The sequence below is a fragment of the Sesamum indicum genome, linkage group LG3 (genome assembly GCF_026168435.1).
Source record: "Sesamum indicum cultivar Baizhima isolate 11 linkage group LG3, ASM2616843v1, whole genome shotgun sequence".
NCBI classification, from domain to species: Eukaryota; Viridiplantae; Streptophyta; class Magnoliopsida; order Lamiales; family Pedaliaceae; genus Sesamum; species Sesamum indicum.
Genome location: NC_142659.1, coordinates 6188387 through 6215586, shown reverse-complemented (window position 1 = coordinate 6215586; position 27200 = coordinate 6188387). Strand labels below are relative to the sequence as shown.

Here is a 27200-nt window from a genome sequence, read left to right as displayed (position 1 = left end):
TCCTGTGTTGAGACACCAATTCCCCACGTGTCTTCAACTCATCAATTTGCTTGCCTAACACAGCAATTTGCTTGGATACGCCTTCGACCTCTGCTCGGGAGATAGCAAGTCCTCTGAAATGGCTTTTGTATCTGCTACTCGACCCGACTTCTGAAGGCGTGCGACGGCCTCATTCTGGGTTCTTACTGGTCCCTTTAGACGTTCTTTCTAATTCCTTTCCTCCGAATAGTTTTCTTTTAACTGCTTCCTTCTCAATAGGCGTGGTATTCTCCGTTCGTATGCTACTATTGCCTTTCTTCCAGCCTCTTCCATCATTTGTTGCAGTTCTATCCTAGTCAATTGAATAGTTCTCTCCGTATTTCCCAAGTTCACGTCGGCGACTGGAATGTTATCTCCTGTATTCCCTTCCATGTTCCCGTATAGTATGCGGTGTGTTCCCACAGACGGCGCCAAACTGATCCTGCTCGAAAATTATGGTCGAGGATAATTACACTGATTGTCTGGGTGTTCGACCTCGACGTACTTCTTCAAATGGATCTGCCAACTGAAACAAGAAAGGTTAGGACAGTCGGGGTCGTCCCCAACGAAAACACTCCGACGCCCAAGTTAGAATCTCGAAGTTATCTTTAAATTGTTGAATAATAGTTTACTGCTTGTATCAAATTAACATTACCTATTTATTATACGGATCCAGTATTTATAGGTTGACATCAGTCGCAAATGGTAAGCGCGAGTATCGTGGATCAACCTTCCTCTTATAAGTCGAGCCCTAGGCTGATTTATGCCTGCTGATTAGGTGGCAAATTAATCTCCTTAATTCAAGGCATAAATGTGCTCAAATGATTTCCTTCCTTTCCAACAAGACCCATCGTATCTCTCCCAAAATTACTCTTTAGCCGCTAGATAGGGTCATATTTGTCTTTTCGTTGATTTTACCGTTATTAGTATCATTTCGAGAACGATTGCCATATTTACTTTGGGCCTTGGCTTTTTAAAAGCCCGGCACATAAATGAAAATTTCATATACAGTCCAGCATTGGATTTAAATATGATCGCCATCGAGTTTTGCATAATTCAATTTATGTCAGAAATTAATTTTTGAAAATCGATTTGTGCGATACATAGCAGTGTTAATACAGATTCCGATCAGGACGGATTCATCTGAGTGTAATTGCAATATGCTTTAAACCATGTATTCCAACAAATGTGATTGTTACACAATTCATCCACGATGTTTTCCTATATGATCTGAAAATGGTGATCAAATTAACAAAAAGTGCAAATACAAGGACAAAACCAGTACAAGAGCGACTGCCTAGACAACAACATATATTGTAGAGATCATAAAACCATACAAAATCATCTTGCTGATGCACATCACAATCTTCAAGCCCTCCAAACTTCATCTCTTGCTTCACTGTCCTGAATGAGATAAATAAAAGCAACCATCATGTCAAAAAATAATACACTGGCCGAAGAATGTTGTCAAACACAATAGCACAATATGCATTATTTTGTTGGTCGTTGACTGGTAGGATTTGTACAAGTTGCATGTCATCAAACGTATCATTTTTAAACCTGTGGTGTCCTAGAGCACACTCCTAGGATTTCTTCACGAATTGATTACATTTTTTTAATGAGATTAAGAAAAATTTTAGGTGGCAACTCAAGGAATGTGCATCTCTCTTGTAATGAGCCTTCGCCTGTCTTCTCGATGATAGCAGACAAGAAAAGATTTGATGAAATCAGGAGGAGAGTTAAGAGAGGTCGTGAAGTCCCAGAATATTCTCTCTTCAAGAAAAACTCACTCCCAACTTTTCATGCACTGAAATGCCATCACAAGTATCATTAGATGCTAAGGAAGAGAGAGAAGGGGTGTAAGGCTAACCCGATTCTCTTTCCTTTCTTTTCTTTCCTCCCTTCGCAAGCTTGGAGGCCTAAATACAATAACAGTTGCAATGAGGTAATGAAGCTGACAACATTAACTAATAACCAAAGTGCCTGAAAAAGCAAACAACAAAATCTTACTTCAGAAGTACTGATCTTCTGGTTCACTTCCTTCTTTGCCTTCTGAAAAATCAATGTTATTATGTCAAATATGAAACTTGATACAGAAAAAACAAAAAAAAAAAAAAAGGGCACACAAACACACAATAGTAATAACTATTTTATCATAGCATGATGTACATAAACAAAATATTTAAGGAGATGTGGAACAAAAGGTAAGAGTGGATAAAACAGCATGACAAACTAAGTTTGGATAAATATTAGAAATTACATCCAGCCATATCAAACATGAGGGAAGAAAGCATATTTGTGAAATAAAAATACATAGTTTTGCATCAAATTCAATTATCATGGTCTTTAATTTCAGCATGTCACCAGAAAGCGTTTAAGTGCACAGATGGGAGATATTAAATACTCTTTGAAAAACCATAGGACTTGTAAATAGCTATAACGTATGAGAAAAATTTCCAATCAGTAACTATAGTACTTATATCATTTGCATACTGAGGCCCGCTTGAGATATCAACTTCAATTAGAGTCCAAGCAGTTTCTAGATCACATCTAATATGGCCGTTTATAGCTCTTAATTGGTAATTTAGTAGGAAATTGATGTTTCACAGAAAAGATGCAACACATTACCTTTTCCTCCACCTTCTTAAACAATGAAGATAGTGTTGTTTGGACGAGGGACGTGTGATCATTATCACAGGAATCTTTAGTTTTTCCAGTCCGCTTATTTTGTCCTGAACCTGGATCTTCTCTAGCATTGCCCTGATTATCAATTTCAAATACTAGACGGGATGAAATTTTGGTCTGTGCATGTCTGTAAGGAACATCACATTTTGAAAAATTATGACATTCTTGCACATGCTGAGAACAATATGAACTAGACATACAAATTAAAGGGGGAAAATTAATAACAAATCCAAAACTGAGAACCAGAAAGAAAAATGATACAAGGATATCTGTAGATGTATAAGTTTTTCTTGTTTCTGAATCAACTTTCTCATTCTCTTCTTCCGGTGTTTCATCTCCATCCCCAACAAAATCATCCCCAGAAGATGCTTCTGCAAAACTGCATCACAGACACTCCAATCATCACTGGAATAACTCAATACCCAGAGGACAAAAGTTGTGTAGAATGGACCTCAATAGGACTGACACAAATTCAGAGCAAAATGACAAAAAATGAAATCTCTGCTTGACTTTTAATGGCAAAGCTACTTTGAAATCATAATTTGCCAGAAAGATAACAATGTGAATTACCCCATTTAGCAGAGGTAAATTTTTCAGAGTTCCCTGTATCAAACAACAGAAAATCGAAACAAAAACACCCATAAAAGCAACCAAATAAACCAGCCAAACTCCTTCGTGATTTCCTACAAACTACTCCACAAAATATGATCCGAGTTCTCTCAATAAAAGAAACTTTACTCTCTCTTTACCTATTGGAATACAGAAACAGAAGGTGCCACATATGACAATTTATCGCCCATCAAATAGAAATTGAGTGAGTGTATAGAAGTGTTTTTTCTCCTTTTACCTTGGAGTTATACAAACATAAGGTGCTAAAATGACACTTTACCGCACATCAGATAAAAATTGAGCAAGTGTATAGAACCAACACTCAGTTGTGTAGATTCCATAAATAACTTGCCACTTATAGTTCCTAAAGCAAACCATGATGTTCGGTCTGATTGATAAAAGATGTGGCATGTAAATTTTAGCACCTAAACTACCAAAAAAAAAAAAAAAAAGGCTGCCATTTTGGATCATTCAGGAAAACGGTTGGTATCTTAAAGTTCTATCAGAAGAAAACATAAACAAAGGAAATTAAAGAAAATACTTAAATGTTCTCCCAGCAGTCCTAGCTGACTGCCGAGTTGGAGTAACTTCTGCCAACTCTTTGTAATCATTTGGACTGTCAGCGAAATTATTATCTAGACAAACTTCTGGGGATTCCTGTTCCAAGCATTTTGTTGCAAATTTTCCAGAACCTAGTTTACTGTCTTGTGTGGCCCCTGCACCACCCTTGAAATCATACTCCACTTGCTTTTCCTGGCTCAGAACACAGGGATTCACAATGTTATTTTGAAAATATATTTGGTTTAAGCTCAAAGCCAATGGTAAAAGCTTTTCCACTAACTGGCAAGCAAAAGAATTTATGGCTAACCAGATTCAGCTCCTTAGGAAACTGAAGCCGTGATTCTTCTGGATTCTCATCTTTTGTTCCAATCCACCAAGCATCTGAAAATACTATCTGAACAGAAGAAGGTTGCATACAAGACTTGAGCCTCACAAGAAAAATAAAACACAGGAGATACGAAGAAAATAAATTACTACACATTAACACCGATCTGCACTCTTTTTGTGCTTAACATCTCATGTTAGTTTTCTTCTAAACACCACTGACTTTAGCAACTCAGTAGTTCACTTGCAGAGATAGAATAAACGATTTATATCAAACCCATGAATAGACAAGAATATTGCAAAGTTGGCATGGAAGGCGTACCCATGCTAATACAGTCAAGAGATTTAGGGGTAATGATATCCGCTACATACATTTGCTTGTACATAAAGCTATAACCAGGATTCTCTAAACAGGATCCTTATATATGACAATTGAAGTTCCAATACTAAAATTTTATTTACTGAAAAACTCTATTGTAGCTAAAAGACTATGTCACTACACCTGTATAGATTTCTATAAATAGTGGAAGCTGACAATAGAAACACACATATGCATTGATAAATGAAAAGGTTTATAGAATTTCGGCATTTGTCAATATTCTAATCGTTGCAATTATGACATTACTGGAGTAAAACATACTATGTCGAAATAGGATAAGGAGACAATCTAGAACAAAACCACAAGGGTAAAATACTAAGAAGAAGATACCAACCATATTGTCAAAGTAGTCATCACATGTAACATTCTTCCCGCCTCTCGAAAATTGCAGCGTTAAATACCTATTCTTAGGATAAACAATTGTCCCAAACAACTTCATTTGACCCTACACATTCAAGGAAATCAGAAGCCACGGGTTCATCAAAATCTGTTTCAACCGAGACATTTATCAGTGGAAAAAAGCTAAAACTTCCTTTTGACGAGTACAACAATAACCTTCCTTTACCAGCCTCCAAACAATCAGTACAACTGAACATCCAAAGCATGACGGGCAACAATTTATGCGTTGTATGTACTACCACCCACCACCTTTCCTTATTGTGACATGCTAAAAACTTAAAACAGAGCAAAACGAACAAATAATGGATAAAAAGACAGTCATAAAAGTGACCAACCTGCGGAAAATCTAGGTAGAGAATGGGGTTTTTGGTGCCGAGGTCTTTGAGGTCGCCGATTTTCCCACCAGAAATGGGGCCGAGTAGACCGGGAAAGGAGAATAAATATCTGTTCTTGCGCTGTGACTTTCTCAAAATATCCTTGCCGTGGTGTTTGATGACGGTTTTAGAGGGGGGCAGAGCGGGTGAAGGACCCAGTTTGGGCGGGGTTTGGGACAAAATGTTTGTGGAGAAGGCCAGCTTTTTTAGCCTTACTCTCTCTTCTCCCTCGGGGTCGGCGGCGGTGCCTTCCTTTTTACCACCTCGACCCATCTCTCTCCGGCGGGAACCTGCTACAAGTTACAGGGGAAGAAGGGCCCAACTCCAACTCCAACAACTCCAATTCCAATTCACAGTCAGTATTCAATAACTAGTTAAAGGCAATACTTTCGGATTTACAATTGTAAATAAATTGAAAATGACCCGAATTAAATTTTATTTATTTATATTTATTATATAATTAATTTAAATTTTATCTATCTATATAAGAAACTTAATATATATAGATCCCAAAAATATTGTTATAATTCTATGAAAAAAGTGTGGGGTCTAATTGAAACAAAACAAAAGTAATGGGGTCACTAAATTCCGTATTGTTCATCTCTTGCTTCTTTTGGAGTTTTCCTTTTCCCATTGAAAAAGAGAAAGCAATATACGCAGGGCAGCTACTTCTCTGCAAATTATCCCAAAATTAGGCCCCCAATCCCAATGCATAACGCTTTCCAATCCAATCCACCAACCCCACCTACAATCCTTTTTTCCTAACTCGAAATCAAAATGCCAGATTTCCCTCATTTTGCCCCAGAATCTCTCTTGCAGAAATCTTGATGTGATGGCGCTGCTGCTAATCTAGAATTACATGGCAAATATTCACACACTGGTGGCTTCTGTGAATAAGCTCTACCTCTCTACTGACACCACCAACAAGCTTCACTGCTACGATACCTTTGACGCTTTTGCCAGACGAAGAAGCGACCACAAGAAGAGGAAAAGCTGCAACTTTGATTATCTGAGTGGTGGCCCAGCTAGGGTTTCTGGGGTTGGCCACTCCTGGAGATTGTCTGCTGCAACGGAGCTTCCTGTTGTTCAGGAAAGCTCTAGTAAAAACATCAATGGGCCGAATCAGGCCCCCTGCATTGAAATCCCCGTCACTTGCTACCAGGTTCAGTGTCGCACTACTGTTATTTTACTCTTTCTCACTTTCTCTACGTAGTTTGTCGTGCGTAGTTTAAATACGCACGCATTACGTGGTTGTCTGTCTCTCACCATTGGTTCTTAGTTGTTGCTAGAATTAATTTCTGAAAATTTGTTTTAATATATATACCTTCGTGAAAAAGGCAATGCGAATCTGGAAATCGTAAATGGCTGAAATGCAGGGGTATGCTTGCACCCAGTATCTTCTTTCTCATTTTGGCCTGTCTAAATTGCTACAGCTTGCCATAAGGAACTCCTAACATTACAGTCAAAACTATTTCGCAGCACCTTAGAAAAGAATCCTTTTTATTGCTATCATTATATCTGATGTGCATGTTTATGTTGCTGAGTAGGCTTCCTATAATCGCCAATTTGAATCAAACAGTTCCGCCAAAAGCAAAATGTCTTAAGTTGTGATGCGCAACAGAGAGTTCCAGTTGTGACTTATGGCATTTGTGTTCCTGTAGATTATGTGCCCAGAATGATGACATAAAATACTTAAGAGTATATTCTTACAAGTTCCTATATTAATTTGCAAAAGCTTTGTTAAGTAAATCCCTTAGTGTTTTTCCTCGAAAAGTTTCTTCATGACTGCCAAGGTGTTCATCAATTGTCTATCTATCCGCAACTTTTGAGTGCTATTTCAATTGTTCATCCGTTTTTCATGTAGTAGATAAAGGATAGAAGGCTGAAAACATTACCTAGAATAATCATGTTTTTAGATTTAAATGGATTCAGAAACATTTCTCTTAATTATCCACATATAGTAGATTATAACTCTAGTGGTCTAAATTTAGACAACACTCCACTGGAAGTGGCAACCGGTGGAATATGTTTTCATGATGTAATATGCTGTATCTTTATGCATGACCAAACATGAGTAACTCCAGATCATAAAATAAAAACTTTTACGGGATTCACTCAAATTAACAAGGTACTGCAACTTGTACTGGTAAAATTTTGCATTATACAACTTGAAAAATATCTGCTAAATTTCGTACATCGAGAGTTTCCTGTTAAATGCTTCTAGTCAATGCAATGATTGATCTTTTGCCCTACTACTCATTTTATCAATTGTCCCTGATAATATCGGGTGTTCTGCTGTGGGTGACTATCTAGAATGTATACATGCCTCGGGACCTGTATGTTGTTTTGCCTCATAGTATGGGTTGTTTGGTTGTGAGTGAATATCTTATTGTATGCATGTCTATCAACCATGTCAATTCTTTTTTTTTTTAATTTCCATAAGGAAGATATCATGTACTTCATTCTTCCATCCTGTCCATCCCTTCCTGTTACTTTCTGGTCTTGGAATATTAACACAAAGAATCCTTCTTTGGAAATTTCTCATTTAGCTCTAAACACCTTTGGAGGACTTATCAGAGCAGAGAACTAAAATTCCAATTTGAATGTGGAGTTCTTGTCTCAAATCTGGTCCTGTTATCCATTGTGAACATTTGACGTTTGCATGAGGTTTTATGTCTGGCTAAGATTTGGAGCTTGTACATACTACCGATCGTAAACTTGGTTTTCAATATGGTTCTGCTTAAGAAGGACTACAAATAAGAACTTGACTTTCATATCTCAGTTCCTCACTTGTGGTGATGAATGCTTTCAGATTATTGGTGTTCATGATCAAGCGGAGAAAGATGAAATTGTCAAGTCGGTGAATGATCTGAGAAATGCAGAGATTGAAGAAGGATACACTAAAGATGCTGTTAATTCCCGTCAGGTTTTTGCAAAAAAATTGTGGTCTTTTTGCTTAGTTGTTTAAAGATTGATTCACTTGTGATCTTATTGAGTAATTTCTCTTTATCTGTTCTTTAACTTTTCACTATATTATACATATATTCTCCCTCCTGCTTCCCGTAGGCTCTTCTAATGGATGTGATGAACAAGCTTCTATTTGAACCAGAATATGCTGGAAATTTCAAAGATAAGCAACCCCCTAGATCATCTCTTAAAATCCTTTGGGCTTGGTTGCCTGGTGCTTTATGCCTTCTTCAGGAGGTAAGCTTGGTCATAACCTTAGATGCTTGAAACTTATGATACAACACTTGCATATAATAGTAAGGCCAATATCCACTTCGACACATTTTTGCCCTGTGAAGTGTCTCAGTTATCTTTTGTTGCCATATGGATCTGCAAAATATTTTCTGGCAATTTTAATGGAGAATATATGGTAGAATGGACCTTCTGTGTATTCTGGAGTTGATACTATTGAACTGGATCTGATCTAGGTTGGAGAAGAGAAGATTGTGCTAGAAATTGGACGAGAAGCCCTGCAACATCCAGAATCAAAGCCATTTGCACATGATTTGCATCTGTCTATGGCCCTCGCAGAGGTAAGGAGAAAAAGGAGGAGGTCAGATGCTAAACTGTTTTTCCCTCGCAGTTTTGTTATCTTCTTTTTCTTATATAGGTGCTTTCTTGAAGTGTGCAATTGCAAAAGTTGGCTTTGAGAAGAACAACATTGCTCAAGGATTTGAAGCCCTTTTCCATGCTCAATTTCTTCTGAGGAGTAAGATTTCTCTTGCGAAGATGATGCTGTTGTCTCAGGTAATCTTGATCTTGGCTGCACTTCCTTGAATATGCTTTCATTGGGATTCCTTGTCCTGGTCTAATAACTATACATGCACCTTCATGTGGCGATGGTTTTGATAGTTGAAATTAGAAAAGTTATCATTATGGAAGTACAGGTCAGATGGCATAACATTGGTTCTCCAACTAAAATTGGTATGTCATTGATGGATTCCTGGGAATAAGGATGATTATATATTGGGTGGTCTTTGAAACCATTTAACTCAAGAAAGGGCTCTTCTGTTTTAATGGGAAAAAAAGACATGTATGCTTTTCACCTGTTTTGTCAACCATATATATGGATTTATTAGGTTTTTCGGGCTTTTGATTTTCTCGATCAGGTTGGAGATTTTCAAATGCTAATCCTCATTGTCTCAACTTTGCTTGTGATTGTTGCTTACTTATTCTTCAATTGGATGATTACGTACTACTCAAATAAGTTGTGTTCAAATATTGCATCTAGATAGAAGAGTCTTTGAAAGAGCTTGCTCCAGCCTGCACATTGGATCTGTTGGGAATGCCTCATACACCTGAAAATGCTGAAAGAAGACTTGGTGCAATTGGATCTCTACGTGAATTGCTGAGACAGGGTCTGGATGTTGAAATTTCATGCCAAGTTCAAGACTGGCCTTGCTTTCTGAATCAAGCACTTAAAAAACTCATGGCTACGGAAATAGTTGAACTTGTACCTTGGGATAGTTTAGCTCTTACAAGGAAGAATAGAAAGTCGCTCGAATCGCAGAATCAAAGAATTGTCATTGATTTCAATAGCTTCTATGTGGTGTTGTTAGCTCATATAGCCCTTGGATTTTCAGGCAAGCAAACAGGCCTGGTAAGATATATTTAATCACGTTGCAGCCATGTTTAAGTTTTGGCTTAAAAATTTGTCATTTCTGACTGACAATATATGATTTGGAGACATCTCCACAATGTCTTTTTTTATCTTTTTGCCTTTTGAAGTGCTGTACCTGAGTGTGAGTGTCAATACAAATTATATTATATATATATATATATATAGAGAGAGAGAGAGAGAGAGAAAGAATGTACCATTTTGTTTCTACTCATCATTTGATTCCATCACTTTTGTGTAGATTAACAAGGCAAAGTCAATCTGTGAATGTTTAATAGCTTCAGAAGGCATTGATTTAAAATTTGAGGAGGCCTTTTGTTCTTTCCTACTTGGGCAGGTATACCTCTCCCTTGCCTTCTTTCTTCTTTGTGGCATTTGTTCTCTTTCTTTCTTTTCTTTTTCCCCTTTTCTAAACCAGCAGTGAGGAAACCTTAGGTCTCATTTTCCAGGGTGATGAAGCAACAGCTGTTGAAAGACTAAGGAAGCTTGAACTCAATTCAAGACCTAGTTCACAAAATTCACTGCAAATCAAAGAAACCAGAGAAGCTCCGGGTGCAGATAAACCTCTGGTAGATTTCCCTGTTATTACAAAATTAATGTTTCATCCATATGTAGAGGCAAAGATAAGTAGCAGTTCTTTACAAACTCCCCCAACCCTCCAACACACAAAGAAAAATGGAAAAAATGTTGAAAGAAAAAGAAAAGGGAAAATTCGCTAATAGCTGTTTGTTCAGGATTATCCCCACAGAACTCATTAATCCCCTAGCGAATTTGTCTTTATGCAGAATTAAGAATCCTTTGTTGCCGTTTAAAAAGAAGCCGTCTTCTATTTAGGCAAGATAACTTACAAAAAGATACAGATGTTTTCCATAAGTCTTCCTTATTTCCTTTTCTTTAACTGAGGCAGTTAATCTTCGCAATTCCTTGAACAGAAAAAAGTAAAAAATAAAAAAAAATAGAAAATTGGCCTATCGCCTTTCCAATAATCTTTCTCTAGGTATAGACGTTGATACTTGGAAGATTTAACCGGGGTTACCATGCTGCTTCCTCAATTTTGAATCCATTATATAGCTATCCTATCCATAGTAGATTCAAAGTCACCTCCATGCAGCATGTCCTAATCTTACCAGTAAGTTCATTAAGTCAATTTCCTTTGATCATGCGCACAGTTATACTTACAATTTCCATTGCTCATTATATTGTGTCTGCATATTATAGATTTAAAGTTCCACCTGTGATGCTTACTGTTCAAGCACGTCTGATAGTTCTGAGTAACTATGTGTTTCGTGTTTCTAGGAAACATGGTTGAAAGAATCTGTGCTTGGCTTGTTTCCAGATACCCAGGATTGTTCCCCATCTTTGGTAAAAGCTTTTAATGCTACCCATCCAAATGAATAGAGTTCTTAATTTCCTCTATCAAATACTAAATTTTAGTAGCAATTATAGGCCGACTTCTTTATTGGTGAAAAAAGACCTTCTGGAAACAGACAGAATAAAAGAGCTCCTCCAGCTTCATCCACCAATAGGCACAGATCAATTGTTGGTGCTCTTCTACTGGATCAACGAGATGGAGAGCCAGTTTCAAGCACAGAGTCTTCAAGGCATCTTGGCCCAGCTGTCAAGCAGCTTGCCCCTCCTAATTTGCAAAATTATCTGATAGAGGCCAAGGCCATTAGTGGAAGCAATGTTGGTTGTTCACCATCTATCCAATTTAAAAGAACTTTAGGTTCTAAGCAGGGTGGAGCCTGGAAATTTTGGTTGGGCTTCAGTCATGTGCTTGGAAAGACGATGTATGCTACAGCATTGGGCTGCATCTTGGTTGCTGTATGCAAAGTAATTAACATGCAAGTTTGGAGAATAGGAAAGATATCTAGATGGAGGATGGGTGAACGAAAAATTGAAGCAAGCTCCCCTATGTGGACTGATTCTTCTACCGATCCAAGTTACAGACGTGCAACAAGTAAGCAAAATGGTATTATGAGAAAGCTCAAGAAAGTCCTATCAATCGTTAAAATGCAGTCTGAAGACTGCCCAGAATCTGCAGATCTGCAAACTGCTTCGCTCTCTTCTGGCTTTTCATCTCCAATCATATCAACATATAGGCAGCCGATGCCGGTTGAAGATGCTGAGACTCTTGTCAAGAGATGGCAAGCAATCAAAGCTGAAGCACTTGGGCCTGACCATGATATTCACTGCCTTTTTGAAATTCTTGAAGGATCAATGCTTGTTCAGGTGAGATCCATTTCCTGATTGTTGTGAAGCATTGGTCTTTTTGTTTAGCATTATTTCCCTAGCAGGATATTTGTAAGTTCACCCGTTCAAGTATTTTAAATCTCTGGTTTTCACACTTCAATTGTGCTCCATCACTTTCAGCCTCCAGTAAAACTTAATAAGTATTTCATGTTAACCCATGATATTTCCATTTCATACCACTATTGTTCAGTCCAATATATAACTAATCTTGAAGAGGAAAATGCTAATAACTTATCTATACCTTTTATAACACTGATGTCTGGAATACAGGACTTTTGGTCTAAGTTACTTTGAGTTCCTTAACTTTTAGGCCAGGTGGAAAAACTAATATTGATTATGAAATTTGGAGTCCATCACATATTGGTAACTGAAACTGTTTTATTACCAGCTATGCTTCTCATTAACTTCAGAAAATGGATATTTTGTAGTGGCAAGCATTGGCTGATGCAGCAAAAGCAAGGTCTTGTTTTTGGAGATTCGTTTTGTTGCAATTGACAGTCGTACATGCGGACATATTGAAAGATGGGACTGGAAGGGAAATGGCAGAAATAGAAGTTCTTTTGGAGGAGGCGGCTGAACTTGTAGATGAAACCCAGCCTAAAAATCCAACTTACTACAGGTAATAAAAAATCCTTAGTCATGATGAGTACTTGAAGCTATGCTATAGTCACTTTTTTTGGTCTTTTGGCTACGTCTCAAAATGGGTAAGTTTATTTAGCAGTCCTTATCGTCGATCTTTTGGTATAAGGTGCATTAGTGAACGTGGTTGGAGGGAGCACCTCGTGTCTATAATAATGACCAATATTCAGCATGAGGCTTATCAGGTCTATAACTTTGTTGGCCATTGCGAAAATCAGGCAAATAACATGACTGCTTCTTGCATAAGTTCAAAATTTTTACAGCTCATATACATTTGTCTTCTCTTTTTTCCCCCCTTTTTTCTTTTCTAATTTTTGTTTGTTTGGGTGCAGTTGAAGGGAAAATAAGACATTTTCTTCTTTCAAAAATGAGAATTTTAAGTGACACATTTTCTCTTGCTTTAATACATGTGGCTAGTGGTATTATCCTTCAGGTGGAATCGTTATATTTGAATTATGGCACTATTCACTTTTGTGGTCAGTTTGAAAACTGAGAACATCAAGTGCTTGTTGCAAAAGGCATGTATTGCTTAGTTACCCCAAGTGACCATTGTAATGTTCATATGGTACATCATGTTTATCTGTTCCCTTCTGGGACTTGACATTACAATATCCAATTTGTTTGCAGCCCATATAAAATACGGTATCTTCTGAAGAGGCAGGATGATGGATCATGGAGGTTCTGTGAAGGTGATATCCGAACACCCTCATGACCACTGATCAAAGACTAATCTCGGACATACTTGGTTTTGATCAACAGATGTTCTTCGTCAACCCATTTCTTTATACCTGTACATGGTTTCCTGAAGCTGACTCTAAATTTCAATGAAGAAGGTAGAGCCCCATCAAGACTTTCCCCTTTCTCTCACTTCTTTTTTCATTTTCCTTAGCCAGTTGTGTACTTAGCAGAACTAGTTAGGAATATTCCATTTATTGTTTCTTTCTCACCCTGCCATCAGCAACGACTATTGGGAATGGCAGTCTTGTTATTTAGGCGGTATAGACAGTTGAAATTGTATTTGTTTCAGCATTGCTTAATTAGGTAATCGGCCTTCGTCTTGCTAATGCTTATGTCTAAGACTAAGGTAGGATACAGTAGTAAGTTTTGGTATGAGATGTATGCTAAATTTAAGTGCAAACTCTGGATTAGGCTTATTTATACAAATGCAGCTTCCCTTTATTTGTACTCCTCAATTGCAGTTCCAAACTGCATATGTATAGACAATATCCTCCTGCAAAACAAGGTTTCCACAAGTATCCAACTGATTCTCCCAAAAAGCAACAGAATCACATCTCTTTTTCAGGTCTTCCAACTCAAAGTGTTCAGTTACTGCAACCATCCCAGACATAAATGATTTAGTAAGCAAAGAGCGGCCACAGTAGCTGATAGCTTCTTCGTCTGGCTAGGACTTTTATATTCATGATAAGTTTATATTATTTTATGTGGATCCTTTGCTATGAGATAATGAGATGAATGGAGAGGTATGAGTGGTTATTAGAACCGTTCGTCGAATGATATTAATAAGTAATTCCTTTTTTCGTTTTTGTTAAGTCAGCAGTAGGCAGTATGGAAGGTGACGGAGCACATTACCTATTCAACAATTTTGCCTAGTTGTTGTTTACTACCAACACCTACACAAATTATCAGCTATGCTGCTATCGCCTTTTTTCTTTTACCCTTTCCTTATAATCTTCCCCTTCCATTATCATTCCGCTTCACACAACCTACCTAATACTTATGTACGTTGGTGCAACACCGACAATTCACCCACCTCATTATAAGTCTATAAATCAAAGGTTCCAAGCTCATAATTTCACCCATAACATGCAACAACAAACTCCATTGCTTATTAACAAACAAATACAATCTTCAACAAGTTCCCACTCAAACTTCTCATCACTTGCAAAAATATCCAATAAATATTGGAAGCCCCCATTTCACAGAGCTCCCTGCAGTCCGACCTGCGCTCTACTTTTTGAAGGTAAGAGTCCCCAAGGGGAAAAAAAGATAAAAAGAAAAGACACGAGTCAAGTACTCAATGAATTCTAGTCCTCCATTCCAACCAGCCCAGTAGTATACCCCAACTTCTCCATTTACCATTACATTACATAACCATGCCCCAAAATTCTCCGAAAATATGCAATTAGCAACTGAAGAAACACCAATTTAGAGAGCACCGTAATTCTCATCCATTGCGAAAAAGTGAAAAATGTTCAAACCCCAAACTCCACAATTGCCTAACACCAAAAACCCTAACTGGAATCATTAATAAAAGCAGATCTGGTTGGAGTTCTAAAAATGCATAAGCTAATGATCGGCATAAAGAATGATCATTTTCTAATTCTGAATAGAAATACATTTAATCGTTCACCTCCTGGTAAAATTAAAGGCATGATACACAATCCCTTTTCAAGGTCTGACGAATTTTTGCCATTTTAAGGCTATATTCCAGAGCTAGCACAGAAAATCCTTCATAAAGAGCAGAGCATTATCATCCCAGTTTTTCGGCAGAAATTCTTAACCTAGTAAATGCGAATTACAGCAGCTAGTATCATCAACAGTATATTATCTGCTGCAAAGAAACATCTAAACCAATCACAAATCAAGGCTTTATGGATATTCATCCTATAATAGTTGGTAGTGGACCATCATTGAAATGCATGATATAATCAGAAAGTTCAAAACTCAAGTTAAGTTTGCTATTCTAGCTGGACACTGGAAATGGCCACAAGGAAGAAGATTCGTAGCACAGGTCAAAAACATGTTTTATGTAATACAAGAGCAATCAAGCCCAAGTGAGTGGATCATTCAGAGTGCTCAAAGATTAATAGACTATGCTGTAATAAAGAAAATATGCTGTCCACTGATACAAGTGATCAGTAGTTCAAGCACAGAGGAATATTTTACCATTCCAGTTGCAACACAACCATAATTCTCAGCAAATTGATGGCAGTTGATCACTTGATTGCATGAATTTCTAGTTTGCTCATAAATCCCAACATTGAAGATCTTCTGATACATGTCTCACCCTCACAATGCAAGTCAATATGGGTCAACATACACATTTTCCTTATCATTGCTCGAAATTGCAGGCCATAAACCAATTTTCCCTAGAGACGTCCAATTTTAGGCATAAATTTTACTTAAGAAATGTAAATAAACAACCATGTTGTCCATATGAAAATCAAAATTTTCTCCTCATTTCCGTCGTATGTTAAAGCATTGGATTAAAAGGTTACATGAAATCACAGTAAAAGCAGTAAATCACCTCAATCATGAAAATGAAGCAAAGTAATTATAATACAGCAACAACATACTTCAGTCGAGGTCCTCCTCTCTAGCCTGACCTCCTCTACCTGAGCCAGTATTGGATGCTACACTATCACTGTTGTTGGTGTTGCTATTACCTCCATCATTATTCACAGCTCCTCCTCCCCCAGTACTGCTCGTCTCGGCTGGTGAACCAAGCCCCCTTAAAAGCCATGGGACTGATATCCTAAACCTCCTTTCCATAGTCCTCGGCGTCAGCGAACTGTTATTATTATCCCCACTATCCTGATAACCACCACCAGCCCCAAAACCCAAACTAGTATTGCCACTGTTCCTACTACTATTATCATTTGTCTGTCCTGTCCTTCGATTTTCATAATCAGGATCATCAGTAGGCAGCTCATACCTACAAACGGGGCAAGAATTATGCAACTCAAGCCAAGGCAGGATACAATCTTTATGGTAAATATGCTTGCAAGGCATCTGCTTTGCCTCCTCATTTAACTCAAAGCTATCTTTGCACACAGCGCATTGTGAAGAATCTGAAGCTAACATTTCCTCAGTAATCTTTATATCAGGCAATCCCTCGACTGCTGACTTTGAGGCAGGTGGCGTCCCATAACGATTTGGATCATTCTCCGCAAGTTGCTGAATCAATTGCTCCAGACCAGGCCCAATAAAATAATCCCCCAAATTCATCGGAAGCCGAAAATCAACCCCTGAGCCGCTCATTCCACCACCGCCAGGCGATTCAAAAACAAGCTGGATGTTTGCTCCCCTGGCCTGAAGATTATTGATATAGTTATTAAGAAAGGCAAAGGGATTAAATTCATTGGGAGATCGGGGTCCAAAAAGAGCTGAGAGATCGTCAAATCCACCGCCTCCGCCACCAGAGGAGACGGAAAATGCGGAAGCTCCGGGGGCAGAGGAAAAGATGATGGGGAATCCGCCCAAGGAAGGGAAATTGTCGGGGAGAAAAGGGTTAGAGATGGGATTTTCAGGGTTTGAGGGGGGCGCAGTTTCAGATTCTTCTAGAAAACCGCCTTGACAATCGGGGCAGACGAGTTCGGCAGTGGGTGAGAGTGGAGGAGCGATGGTGACCTGGCGCTCGCATTGGTAACAGAAGTATTGTCGAGGAACAGCGGCAGCGGAGGCGGCTTCACCGCCATCCGGAACACCCGCCGAAGACATGGCTCTCAATATCAAGTCAGAGATGATCGTGGGTATGTATGTATGTATGTGAAGATTGGAGTCGTCTTCAATTCTTGATTTTGGCTTTGGGAGAGAAATGATAAACAAGAAGAGAGAGCTGTGGAAAACGTGTTTTAATGTTCGTTTCTTTAGTTACACTCCAATAACATACTGTTTCAGCTAAAATCGCACCTTCACTCCTCAATTCATCCATTTATTTTATTTTTGGTTAACAGTCATAAAACAACCATTAAACCTTCAAATAATCATAATTTCTGTATTTATTTGTGAGTTTATAATATAAATAATTTAATAATAACAAATAAAAAAATTAAGTAGAAATGTTGTGAAATAGCAATAAAGGAAGATTATGAATAGAAAAAGAGAAAATTGGAGGGAAGTTGTGATGGTCAGATTCTGAAAATCCGAAAGAAAAAGAAAACAGATAATAGAGAGGAAAAGTGTGAATCGGAGAGGAAAATGAATTCCCTGGCCACTCGATCCTTCACATCCAAATCCTCCCTCTTCCTTCTCTCTCGATTCACCCAATTTTTCTCAACCACCCCCACCCCATCACCTCCCCACTCCGATTTCCAGAATTACCCACCAACCCTTGATGGCTTGCGCCGCCGCCTTGCTGCTGAATCCCCCACCTTGGCCCACTTCATCAAGCTCCAGTCCGACCATTCTTATTCCGTCGAGGTTGGCACCAAGAAGAAGCCGTTGCCCAAGCCCAAATGGATGAAGGAGTCCATCCCCGGTGGGGAAAAGTACACTCAGATCAAGAGAAAATTGAGGGACTTGAAATTACATACCGTTTGTGAGGAGGCTAAGTGCCCTAATTTGGGGGAGTGTTGGTCTGGAGGTGAGACGGGAACTGCAACTGCCACCATTATGATTCTTGGTGATACTTGTACTCGCGGCTGCAGGTAATCTTTGCATTTTCAACTGTTTTTAGATTGGCTCCTGTTATTTGTTGAGTGATTTATCATTTGAAGTAGGAAATGATTGGTTTAGCTTTTGTTGGTTGCTTTTGTTGAGATTTGCCTGCGTGAAAATGCGAATGTTGTGAGTGATGGGTTATATCAGTCTGTGACATAATTTATCCTCCCTTATCTTTCCTGCGGAGATGCACATCAATGGAGCTGTTCTAAGGTGAACGAAGGAAGGGTTACAATTTATTCTCCCTTATCTTTTCTTATGAGGGTTTTAACCTGGTCTAGTTCTTTGTTGCATGAAAGTTGATCTTGGTGCTGTAGTACACAAATAAAGTAGAGACAGACATGATAGGATGAATAATGTCTTTTTAATTAATACCATTGGAGTAAGATGGAAATCTCCCAAAGTCATATGTTATCAATTGCTGAGAAGAGTCTCATTAAGGGAAGTCCAATGTTTGTGGTACTGGTCGACACCACCATTTTCTATCAATGACAACTAACAATACACTTTGTTTTCAATAAAGTAGACATTATAAATATAGAGCTTAAGCTGTTTCTATTGGACATGTTTCTCTGAATTCAATAACAAAGAACCTTTTCAGTCTACTCTTTAGTATGAGAGTTGAGTCACTCCTTCCCAGAAGACATCGAAATTTTAAGAATCCTCGAATTAGTGACCTTTTTATGATTTGTTTTTCTTCAGATTTTGCAATGTAAAGACATCACGCACTCCGCCTCCTCCTGATCCAAATGAGCCCACAAATGTTGCTGAGGCAATAGCTTCATGGGGTTTGGATTACGTGGTGATTACTAGTGTTGATCGTGATGATTTACCTGATCAAGGAAGTGGTCATTTTGCAGAGACGGTGCAGAAACTTAAGACGCTGAAGCCAGCTATGCTTATAGAAGCTTTAGGTATTTCTCAAAGTGTTTCTATAGCTTTAGTAAAAACTTAAGATGCTGAAGCCAGCTATACCTACTTTTTTTTAAATTTGGGAATATGATGATTTTGCATAATTACATCTGTAAATATTTTGGAGATGATTTGAAGCAGAAGCTCGAATTGCACAAGCTACTATTGTTTCACCAGTATGCGGAGCTGGACTAACTGTTGGAGTTATCTTTAGAGAATTTATGATCATTCTATATTTTCACCCAAATTGGAGTTTCTTCAAGCTACCTTCCAGTTTTTCCACTGGAAGACTGGCCACTCCTGCATATCCAAATTAAATTGTTGATTCCTTATCTTACAGCTTTTACATGGAAACCTATTCTTCTTCAGGAAAAGGTCACACCTAATGCATACTGCAAATGCAAGCATACCGATTATGTTCAACCAGCATTTTCTGTAACCTAAAAAGTCTATGTCGGTTGCCTTTCTCACTATAATGTTGGTTCATTGATATGTGATTTGACATGAAAGCAAGAAATACCGTAATGAAAGGAACATTGGAGTTTGTCACTAGGTATTTGACCAAATAGGATCGTCCAGTTCCTATAGAACCTATCACTAAAATCCCCCTAGAGGGGGATAAGTCTAACCGGAGCGAAAAGGGTTTTCCATGAGATGGGAAATGCAAAGTACTAGTCCCACACGAAGTTTGTGAATAAGTGATTGTCTGATAATGAGCAAGGAAAATTTGTACTTTGAACTGCTTGCTTGTTGACCATGTTATTCTCAAATTGCAGTTCCTGATTTTCGCGGAAACTCTGGCTGTGTCGAAAAAGTTGCTAAATCTGGGTTAGATGTTTTTGCACACAATATTGAAACTGTTGAGGAGCTTCAGAGTGTAGTTCGTGATCACCGTGCTAACTTCAAGCAATCCCTGGATGTCCTAGTGATGGCAAAAGACTATGCCCCACCAGGTACACTCACCAAAACTTCAATAATGTTGGGATGTGGAGAAACACCTGACCAAGTAGTAAAAACTATGGAGAAAGTCAGGGCAGCTGGTGTTGATGTCATGACATTTGGTCAGTACATGCGACCATCAAAGCGTCACATGCCGGTGTCAGAGTACATAACTCCTGAAGCCTTTGAGAAGTATCGGACTCTAGGCATGCAAATGGTTTGTCGCTCTTCTTTATCTTTAATTTATAATGGTTTTTTTGTTATAATGATATGAAGGGTGACAGGCAACATCTAGTAGCACTCTTTTAGTCAATTTTTGACATGTATTGTTTTCTTAGTTGCAGGAATATGTGGTGTTTCTCAATGCTATTAAAATCTGAAATTCTGGATAGTATTCATATATGCCAGGACTAAGTCTAACATGAGTTACTAGACTGATATTCTATCCCCTCCTTCTCTTTGTTTTCTGATTTATTTACTTGCTGCGCTCTAGGCATACGTTGCTTTTGCAGATTATTATTAGAGTATGGTAGTTTATATTTTATTTTTGTAAAGTAGGACTAGCCAATTCTAGGTGCTACCACACTATTAATTGTTCTTAGTTCCTCCATGTTATGTAACTTGTTTCTTCCCTTGCTAAACTTTTCACCTTAAGAAATGGTTTTAGGTTCACATTCAATGTGTTCCTTGTGGGATAAGTTGTGATGTAACATTTTTCATTAGAATAATAGAGAAAATTAGTGATAGTTGAGAACTTGAGACTCTTGTTGAAGCCAACTAGTTATCTGCTTGAGTTGCATATACTGCTTTGGTCTTCAGAACAGTAACCTAGACGTTTCTTTTACTAGTAACATTTAAGTATTATGGACAAGATGCATATTATCATGCAATCTTTTGCACATGTGTGTTCATGACTAATATGGTTTAACACTGAAGTGCTAGCCTGTAGAAAACAATGAATATATTTATTAATGTGTTGACTGTGGCAGGGATTTCGGTATGTAGCATCTGGGCCCATGGTGAGGTCCTCATACAAGGCCGGTGAATTCTATATCAAATCCATGATAGAGTCAGATCGTGCTGCATCTTCTACATAGAGGTCAACCTTCTGGTGATTGACGGTCACTTATGTAAAGTGAACACCCTTAACGCTGATTTTCAAGATTGGGAAATATTTCATTCTTTTGCGAGGACACGCTTCACCCGCTTCTACGGACTCTTTTTCACCCTAGATTCCATTCTGCTAGATGGCTTCTTCATGTGGTTCTTGGACTTTTGTCATTTCAAATCATGGTATTTCTTAGTTGTACATCCGGTTTTGGTGTAAATTGCAATTAGCATATTGAAAAGACCCCTCAGTTGGTCTTGCTACACAAAGGCTGATGTTATATTAGAAATCATTACTGTATGGATAACTTTAATAAATGGTATTCCAACATGGTTGTGATCCTAAGTATGTTGTATTGTTGGATGTCCCAGCTGTTTTCTCTCTTCATCTTCATCACAAAGTAGAAGAGAGAGAGGCAGATGTTGAGGCTATGTTTTATTTAGTTGATTGGAACGAAAGTGAAAGAGGCAAACTCCTCCTAGCAGGATTAAAGAATATTGAGAAATTAGGCCCCATTGATTGATTACTGAGCACTTAATTGTTAAAGGCCACAGGATATTTAAGACCAATACGGCAAAAGGATAAAGGCATTTAGTTAAGAGTCACGATTTTTCTTGAGGGACTACTCGTGCGAGTGCTTAACTCCCTTGACATTTATCGTTCACGCCTTCCAGTGCTTAACTCCCTTGACATTTATCATTCACGCCTTCTAATTAGGAAGTCGCTCTCTTGCTTCGATTTAGCTACAATTGTAAAGCAAGAAGCCACCTCGGACAACCCTATTGGATTTAGCTACAAGAATAAAAGGTCCCAACTAGGTAAAACTTGGGGCATTTGATTTAGCAACAAGATTAAAAGGTCCCAGCTAGGTAAAACTTGAGCACACAAAAGATATGCGGGAATGAAAGACGTCCAAATGCAATAACTCTTTCTTTTTTAACAAATTGTATATGGGGTGGGAAGGAAGCCCATTGACGATCGATCAACGCAGCTACAGCAGCAGTGACTTAGAAAGTTGCCTTTGAATAGCATCAGCCATCATGTGGGAAGGGCTACGGAGGGGGGACTCCTTTTTCTTTTTTAAGGGAAAATTGCTGCTCAAATTGGAAAGGAACTCTAAAGGCCGCCCAGAGAAATAGGCCCAACCTATCAGTCTCTCAAACACCACACTCACAGCAACACAACAAACAAAAGAAAACAGAAAGAAGGCGGACGGGACGACACGACACGAGAGGAGTTCTTCACCGCCGGTATGTCCCTTCTCTAACACCCAATTCATATGATATTCTCTGTAACTCACCCTCGTGTCTCTCTGCACCTCCTCATAATCTGATCTTGACAGATAATAAAAACGATGTCGTATATGAGAGGAGATTTGCTCGCCAAAACTCGTAAGCTCGTTAAAGGCTTTGCTAAAGCTGAGCCTGTTTGGCTTAAACCCATGGAAAAGTCGGTATCTTCTTTTTCCCCCTTCACTCCCTGAAACTGTTACACATTCCTCACCTTTTCATCTAATCTTGTATTTAGGGCTCCACCTGCTACGTTTCCTCGCGCAGAGAAGAAGCTCAAGCCCATAAGTCTGCCGGAGGATACTTTTGTGAATAAGTTTTTTCAAAAGCATCCGGATTCCAAGTTTGAAGATGCTATCAAGTATTTGGCCTACTACCTTTTGCTTCTTATTTTTTACTGCCCAATATTCCTTGGGTCCGTAAAGTTTCATGTTCAATTTTAATGGACAAATGAAAAGTCCTTAAGACGAAGATGGTCATATGGTGTTTGTTTGTGAAGTTGATAAAACATCTTATTCCAATTTATTCCTCTATGCAGTCTCGCTGCTGGTTGCAATCTTTTGAATTATAAGCAGGCTGCTTAATTTTACTATGATATTGTTGTTTCTGGAAACAAATCTTCTAGTTCAATGTCTGGCTTTGGATTTGGAGTCTTGTGAGGATTCTTAATTTGGGAAGTCTGGAGATGTAATGAGTTTTGTTCACCTCAATTTTTAGCTAGGTTATTTTTCTATTAGTCGTCAATGAGCTAGAGTTCTATACAAGCTTACAACCGTTGGACCTTTTAGCTGATTTGCCAAAAGATTAGATTTATTTTTAGGACTAGCAGATAGGTAAGAAAGCGATTGGCCCTCTACTCCCTACTTGGCAATGTGCCTCCTCGAAAAGTTTGTAGGCGAGATTATGTAAAGTTATACAGACTTTAAGTTTCTTTGATTGTTTATTCCCAATGCAGTCCAACTATTCATCGAATGAGTGTACGGAACAGGGATTGCAGCTCTAATCGAGGAACAATTGCAAATCACTTTCTTCACTGAAACATGCATACTATGTTATAACTTTGTTCTGTTGTGACTGGCAGATTTTCCTTTTTGCCTTTTATGCTTGTGTATACAATTAGAAGACCATCGAGATGGATTGACCCTTTTAGTGCTAGTAAAAATGGATAGGCAAATTAACTATGTTATATAGTAACCTTTTGATTCCTATGAGGGAACAGTGGTTAAGAAGGAAAATTTAACCCCTCAATCTCATGGAAAAAGTCATGGTATATGGAATCAAGTGGCACCATCCCCTCAGGAAGAGAGGGTGTATTGAGATTGTGAAATTTCTGTTTATGATGCTTTGAAGGGTGTCTTTAGCTGAGGGTTAAGGACTCAGCAAAATTTTCTTCGAGTTATGAAATATTATACATGAACTAATAATTGTTACATTGTAACAGAATTTCTGGTTTCAATCCACCTGCAGCTCGTGTATTTGCTTGGAGAGTGCTTGAATTGAAGGAGCAAGGGGTTAGTGAGGAGGAAGCTATGTCTGTTGCTGATGTATGTATATTGTCTTGCCTTTATTATTTTCTTGGCTCTTTTTTGTTCCTGGGATGTGTCAGTTTTTTATAGATTTGTCTCTTACTGTGGCAATTAAGAAGCCAAATCCAGATATTTTTGTTTGGACTTAATGGTTAATTTGTGCTAGATGGAATATCGGGCTGAGAGGAAAGCAAAAAAGAAGGCATATGCTCGGCTGAAGCAAATTGCAAGGCTTCAAGGAAAGAGACCCCCTCCAAATCCTTATCCGAGTGCTATCAAGGAGATACAGGCTGAAGAAAGGCAGTTTGTTCGTGACCGTTTCAATAATCCCCAGACGTTGCAAATTGTGAATAAGCTGAGAAAGGACAGGGCTGCAGAGATGATGGACCGAAGAGGAGGCTTCTTTGGTTGAAGTTGGCTCGTCAATTCAACGCTAGCGAGATGGCTATTCTTTTGTTGAGCTGAATTTTACTTTAATTTAGCTTCTATGACTTTGGATATACATCAAATTTTGAGTGGATCAGAAAATAAAATCATATGTTGACTCTAGCAATATGAATAATTGGAATATTCTTGTTATGGATTTCAGTTTTCTCCTCTGGACAATTGTTCTCAGTGTTCCTTCAAGTGATTGTTGATTATCTGAAATCTCAATTTCCAAGAACTTGAACATGTTTGAAGGAGGTCATCAATGAGATGGTGAAGGTTCAGAGATCTGCTCAAGAGAGCTATAGAAGTGGAAAGATTGTAACTCTTCTCTAGTCAGGGTATAAGTTTGATATTGTTTTGGTTTTGGGGTAAGTTAAATCTATATCTATTAATCAATGCTGAATGCTCAATACAATTAACTCTTAAATTTCTATGCACATGCATTTATTGTGACGAATCACTTTGTGATGTGTGATATGTATATATATAATGTTGTGGGTTGATGGGTTGATAATACCTATTATGACGTGTTGGGATTACGTATGCAAATTGATTAGATGATTATGTGCAAATGTATATGTATGAACACAGGAATTACTATAAGTATGATGTTTAGGGTAGATATACCCCTTATAGCGAAGGGGGTGCTACATTTATATTTTCATTTTCATCTCATTAATGTCAAATACATATGAAATTAACAGTTAAATATGAGTCGCACAAAGAGGTTATTTAAACTAATAATATGACTTATCATATTTTAATATAAAATCATAAATTATAACTAACAAATCTTTAAACAGGAAGTGATGGAAATGATGTGCATAATAATTTTGAAACCAAATTAGTCTAATAGAAAATCTGAATGTTCTATTCTACAAAAACCTTTATTTAAATAATAACGTTTTCTAGCATTCCATGATATATAAATGTTGTTTTTGAACTTTTATTTTTTTGTTCAGAGACAAATCACACAATATTTCTATAATAATACCATTTTCAATGATAATGTATATTTTATTATTAGATTATCATATACCCATCCTTTAAATGCTATTAAATCCTCCTTACAAAATAAATACTATTAAATTAATCAGAATATTTTTTATTTTTAAAAAATATATAATTATTTAAATAATTATATTTTAAATCAAGCTTTTTAAGAGTATCAGGGTGTTAACTTTTGCGATTGAGAACAAAAATGGATAAAATTGACCCCATTTTATAAGAAAATTCTAGAAAGATTATTTAGTAAAAAATATCTGTTGATTCTTTATTAGAAGTTTCTCCAAAGGATATTTAAAAAAAAAAAAAAAAAACATATTAGAATAGACATACAATATTCTTGGAGTAATAAGAGAATCTGTCCTAACCATAGATAATTTTAATCTCCATAGTCCAATTAAGGAGGTGGCTACTATAAATAGGTGTGGGTCTTCATTTATAATCAATCAAATTGAGAAAAATACTTTGGACAATTTACTCAATTTTTATATACTCATTCTTTAAATACTATTAGATCTATCTTATACTTATAAGTTTTAAAAATTATTTAATTTTTAAATGATTTTGTTTTAAAGTTAAGAATGAGGAGAGATGGGAGTTGGTGTTTCTACTCATTTGTGTCGCCATTTCATGCCTCACAAAATTACTTTTTACTATTTTGTTCATATTTTAATGTGATATGATAAATTAATTTGTAACATCATAATGCACTTTTTAAAGTAAAATATATATATATATATATATATGCATTTGATAAGTATTTTAAAGTACAGTCTTATAGACTACTTATTCGATATGAATATAGTTTTTAAATTATCTATTTACTAAAAATTACAAGATTCTAATGATAATTTTATATAATTGTTTAGATTTTTATGTTATTCCCGATTTTTTACCACAACATCATAATCATTTTTACATTTTAAATTTAATTTATTTTTGTCTCTCCTATCATCACTCCAAGTTCCTATTAGTACTTCCTTTTTTTCATGTGCACTCATCCCCTCACGCATATACCTAGCCTTCGAAACGAAGAATTCAAACAGTTGAATATGGGATTTAATACCCTTTGCAATAAGTAGAACTTTTGTTAAATGTAAGACTTCTAGTAGATATTACGTACACGTCCTCCTTCATTTGTATTCTTTTCTTACTCTTGTCTCCCATCTCATCTTTTTCCACCAAATAAATTCCCAAATCAATTCGAATATGAATCAATTCACCTCTTTCTCATCCTCCCATACCAACAACGCAAACTTGCTCAACCTCTCACTCTTTCCTAAAACCGTGGCGGAACATTCCTCTTCGTCCTCCAACACCCCACCACCTTCATCCCCATCACCATTAAAAATTTTGACTAAATTTTTCCGACAATGCAGACTTCCTCAACCTCTCACCCTTCCCCAAAACCCTATCTCCACATTTCTCACTGTCCTCCAACAACCCACCACCTTCATTCCCACATTAAAGATTTTGATTAGATTTTGAAGTCAATCATAATAATTTGAAAAATATTTTTATATAATTATTAAAGAATTTGATCTCATAGTAAAATGACAAATAAATTAAATGGATTTGAATTTTGAAATACTTGTTCCAATGTTCATTAGTCCTAATGCAACTTCAGTATGTAAAATCATTGGATTTGTTCCTTCAAAGTACCTTTCTCTTTTTTTTTTGCTTGGATTTGATAGTAATCAGATTCTATTCAAAGCCCGCTAATC

At 37.4% G+C, this 27200-nt stretch overlaps 5 protein-coding genes across 8 annotated transcripts; 3 read left to right on the top strand and 2 right to left on the bottom strand.

Moving 5' to 3' along the window:
* Nucleotides 1-1162: 1162 nt before the first annotated feature.
* Nucleotides 1163-5721, bottom strand: RHL1 (root hair initiation protein root hairless 1 (RHL1)). Of its 3 annotated transcripts, none has more exons than XM_088878781.1 (9): nucleotides 5311-5721; nucleotides 4911-5021; nucleotides 4181-4267; nucleotides 3854-4065; nucleotides 2973-3082; nucleotides 2647-2822; nucleotides 2029-2070; nucleotides 1889-1937; nucleotides 1163-1422 (listed from the first exon to the last, which is right to left on the bottom strand). In XM_088878781.1, exons 1-9 carry the CDS (start codon nucleotides 5620-5622, stop codon nucleotides 1415-1417), a joined length of 1107 nt encoding a protein of 368 aa, XP_088734907.1. In that variant the 5' UTR covers nucleotides 5623-5721; the 3' UTR covers nucleotides 1163-1414. The 3 variants fall into 3 exon arrangements, with proteins under 3 accessions (XP_088734907.1, XP_088734909.1, XP_088734908.1); XM_088878783.1 differs by having other exon boundaries at nucleotides 4911-5063; nucleotides 5311-5450; XM_088878782.1 differs by lacking the exon at nucleotides 4911-5021.
* Nucleotides 5722-5950: 229 nt separating this feature from the next.
* Nucleotides 5951-14044, top strand: PARC6 (plastid division protein). The gene is made up of 12 exons (XM_011073766.3): nucleotides 5951-6511; nucleotides 8162-8275; nucleotides 8416-8553; nucleotides 8784-8888; nucleotides 8980-9102; nucleotides 9587-9955; nucleotides 10215-10310; nucleotides 10423-10542; nucleotides 11270-11335; nucleotides 11420-12205; nucleotides 12655-12845; nucleotides 13493-14044. The coding sequence occupies exons 1-12, from the start codon at nucleotides 6209-6211 to the stop codon at nucleotides 13575-13577; spliced, it is 2496 nt and encodes an 831-aa protein (XP_011072068.1). The 5' UTR covers nucleotides 5951-6208; the 3' UTR covers nucleotides 13578-14044.
* LOC105157356 (E3 ubiquitin-protein ligase RING1) lies at nucleotides 10411-17447 on the bottom strand. 2 transcript variants are annotated; one of them, XM_011073764.3, is made up of 2 exons: nucleotides 16183-17447; nucleotides 10411-10552 (listed from the first exon to the last, which is right to left on the bottom strand). In XM_011073764.3, exon 1 carries the CDS (start codon nucleotides 17324-17326, stop codon nucleotides 16184-16186), a length of 1143 nt encoding a protein of 380 aa, XP_011072066.1. In that variant the 5' UTR covers nucleotides 17327-17447; the 3' UTR covers nucleotides 10411-10552; nucleotide 16183. The 2 variants fall into 2 exon arrangements, with proteins under 2 accessions (XP_011072066.1, XP_088734906.1); XM_088878780.1 differs by lacking the exon at nucleotides 10411-10552 and adding an exon at nucleotides 15370-15387.
* Nucleotides 17448-17697: 250 nt separating this feature from the next.
* On the top strand, nucleotides 17698-21572 carry LOC105157355 (lipoic acid synthase 1). Its single transcript, XM_011073763.3, has 4 exons — nucleotides 17698-18255; nucleotides 18971-19182; nucleotides 19957-20336; nucleotides 21109-21572. The coding sequence occupies exons 1-4, from the start codon at nucleotides 17807-17809 to the stop codon at nucleotides 21214-21216; spliced, it is 1149 nt and encodes a 382-aa protein (XP_011072065.1). The 5' UTR covers nucleotides 17698-17806; the 3' UTR covers nucleotides 21217-21572.
* A 569-nt stretch (nucleotides 21573-22141) lies between these two features.
* On the top strand, nucleotides 22142-24648 carry LOC105157354 (uncharacterized). The gene is made up of 5 exons (XM_011073762.3): nucleotides 22142-22477; nucleotides 22570-22676; nucleotides 22755-22877; nucleotides 23958-24060; nucleotides 24209-24648. The coding sequence occupies exons 2-5, from the start codon at nucleotides 22582-22584 to the stop codon at nucleotides 24452-24454; spliced, it is 567 nt and encodes a 188-aa protein (XP_011072064.1). The 5' UTR covers nucleotides 22142-22477; nucleotides 22570-22581; the 3' UTR covers nucleotides 24455-24648.
* The last annotated feature ends 2552 nt before the right edge of the window (nucleotides 24649-27200 follow it).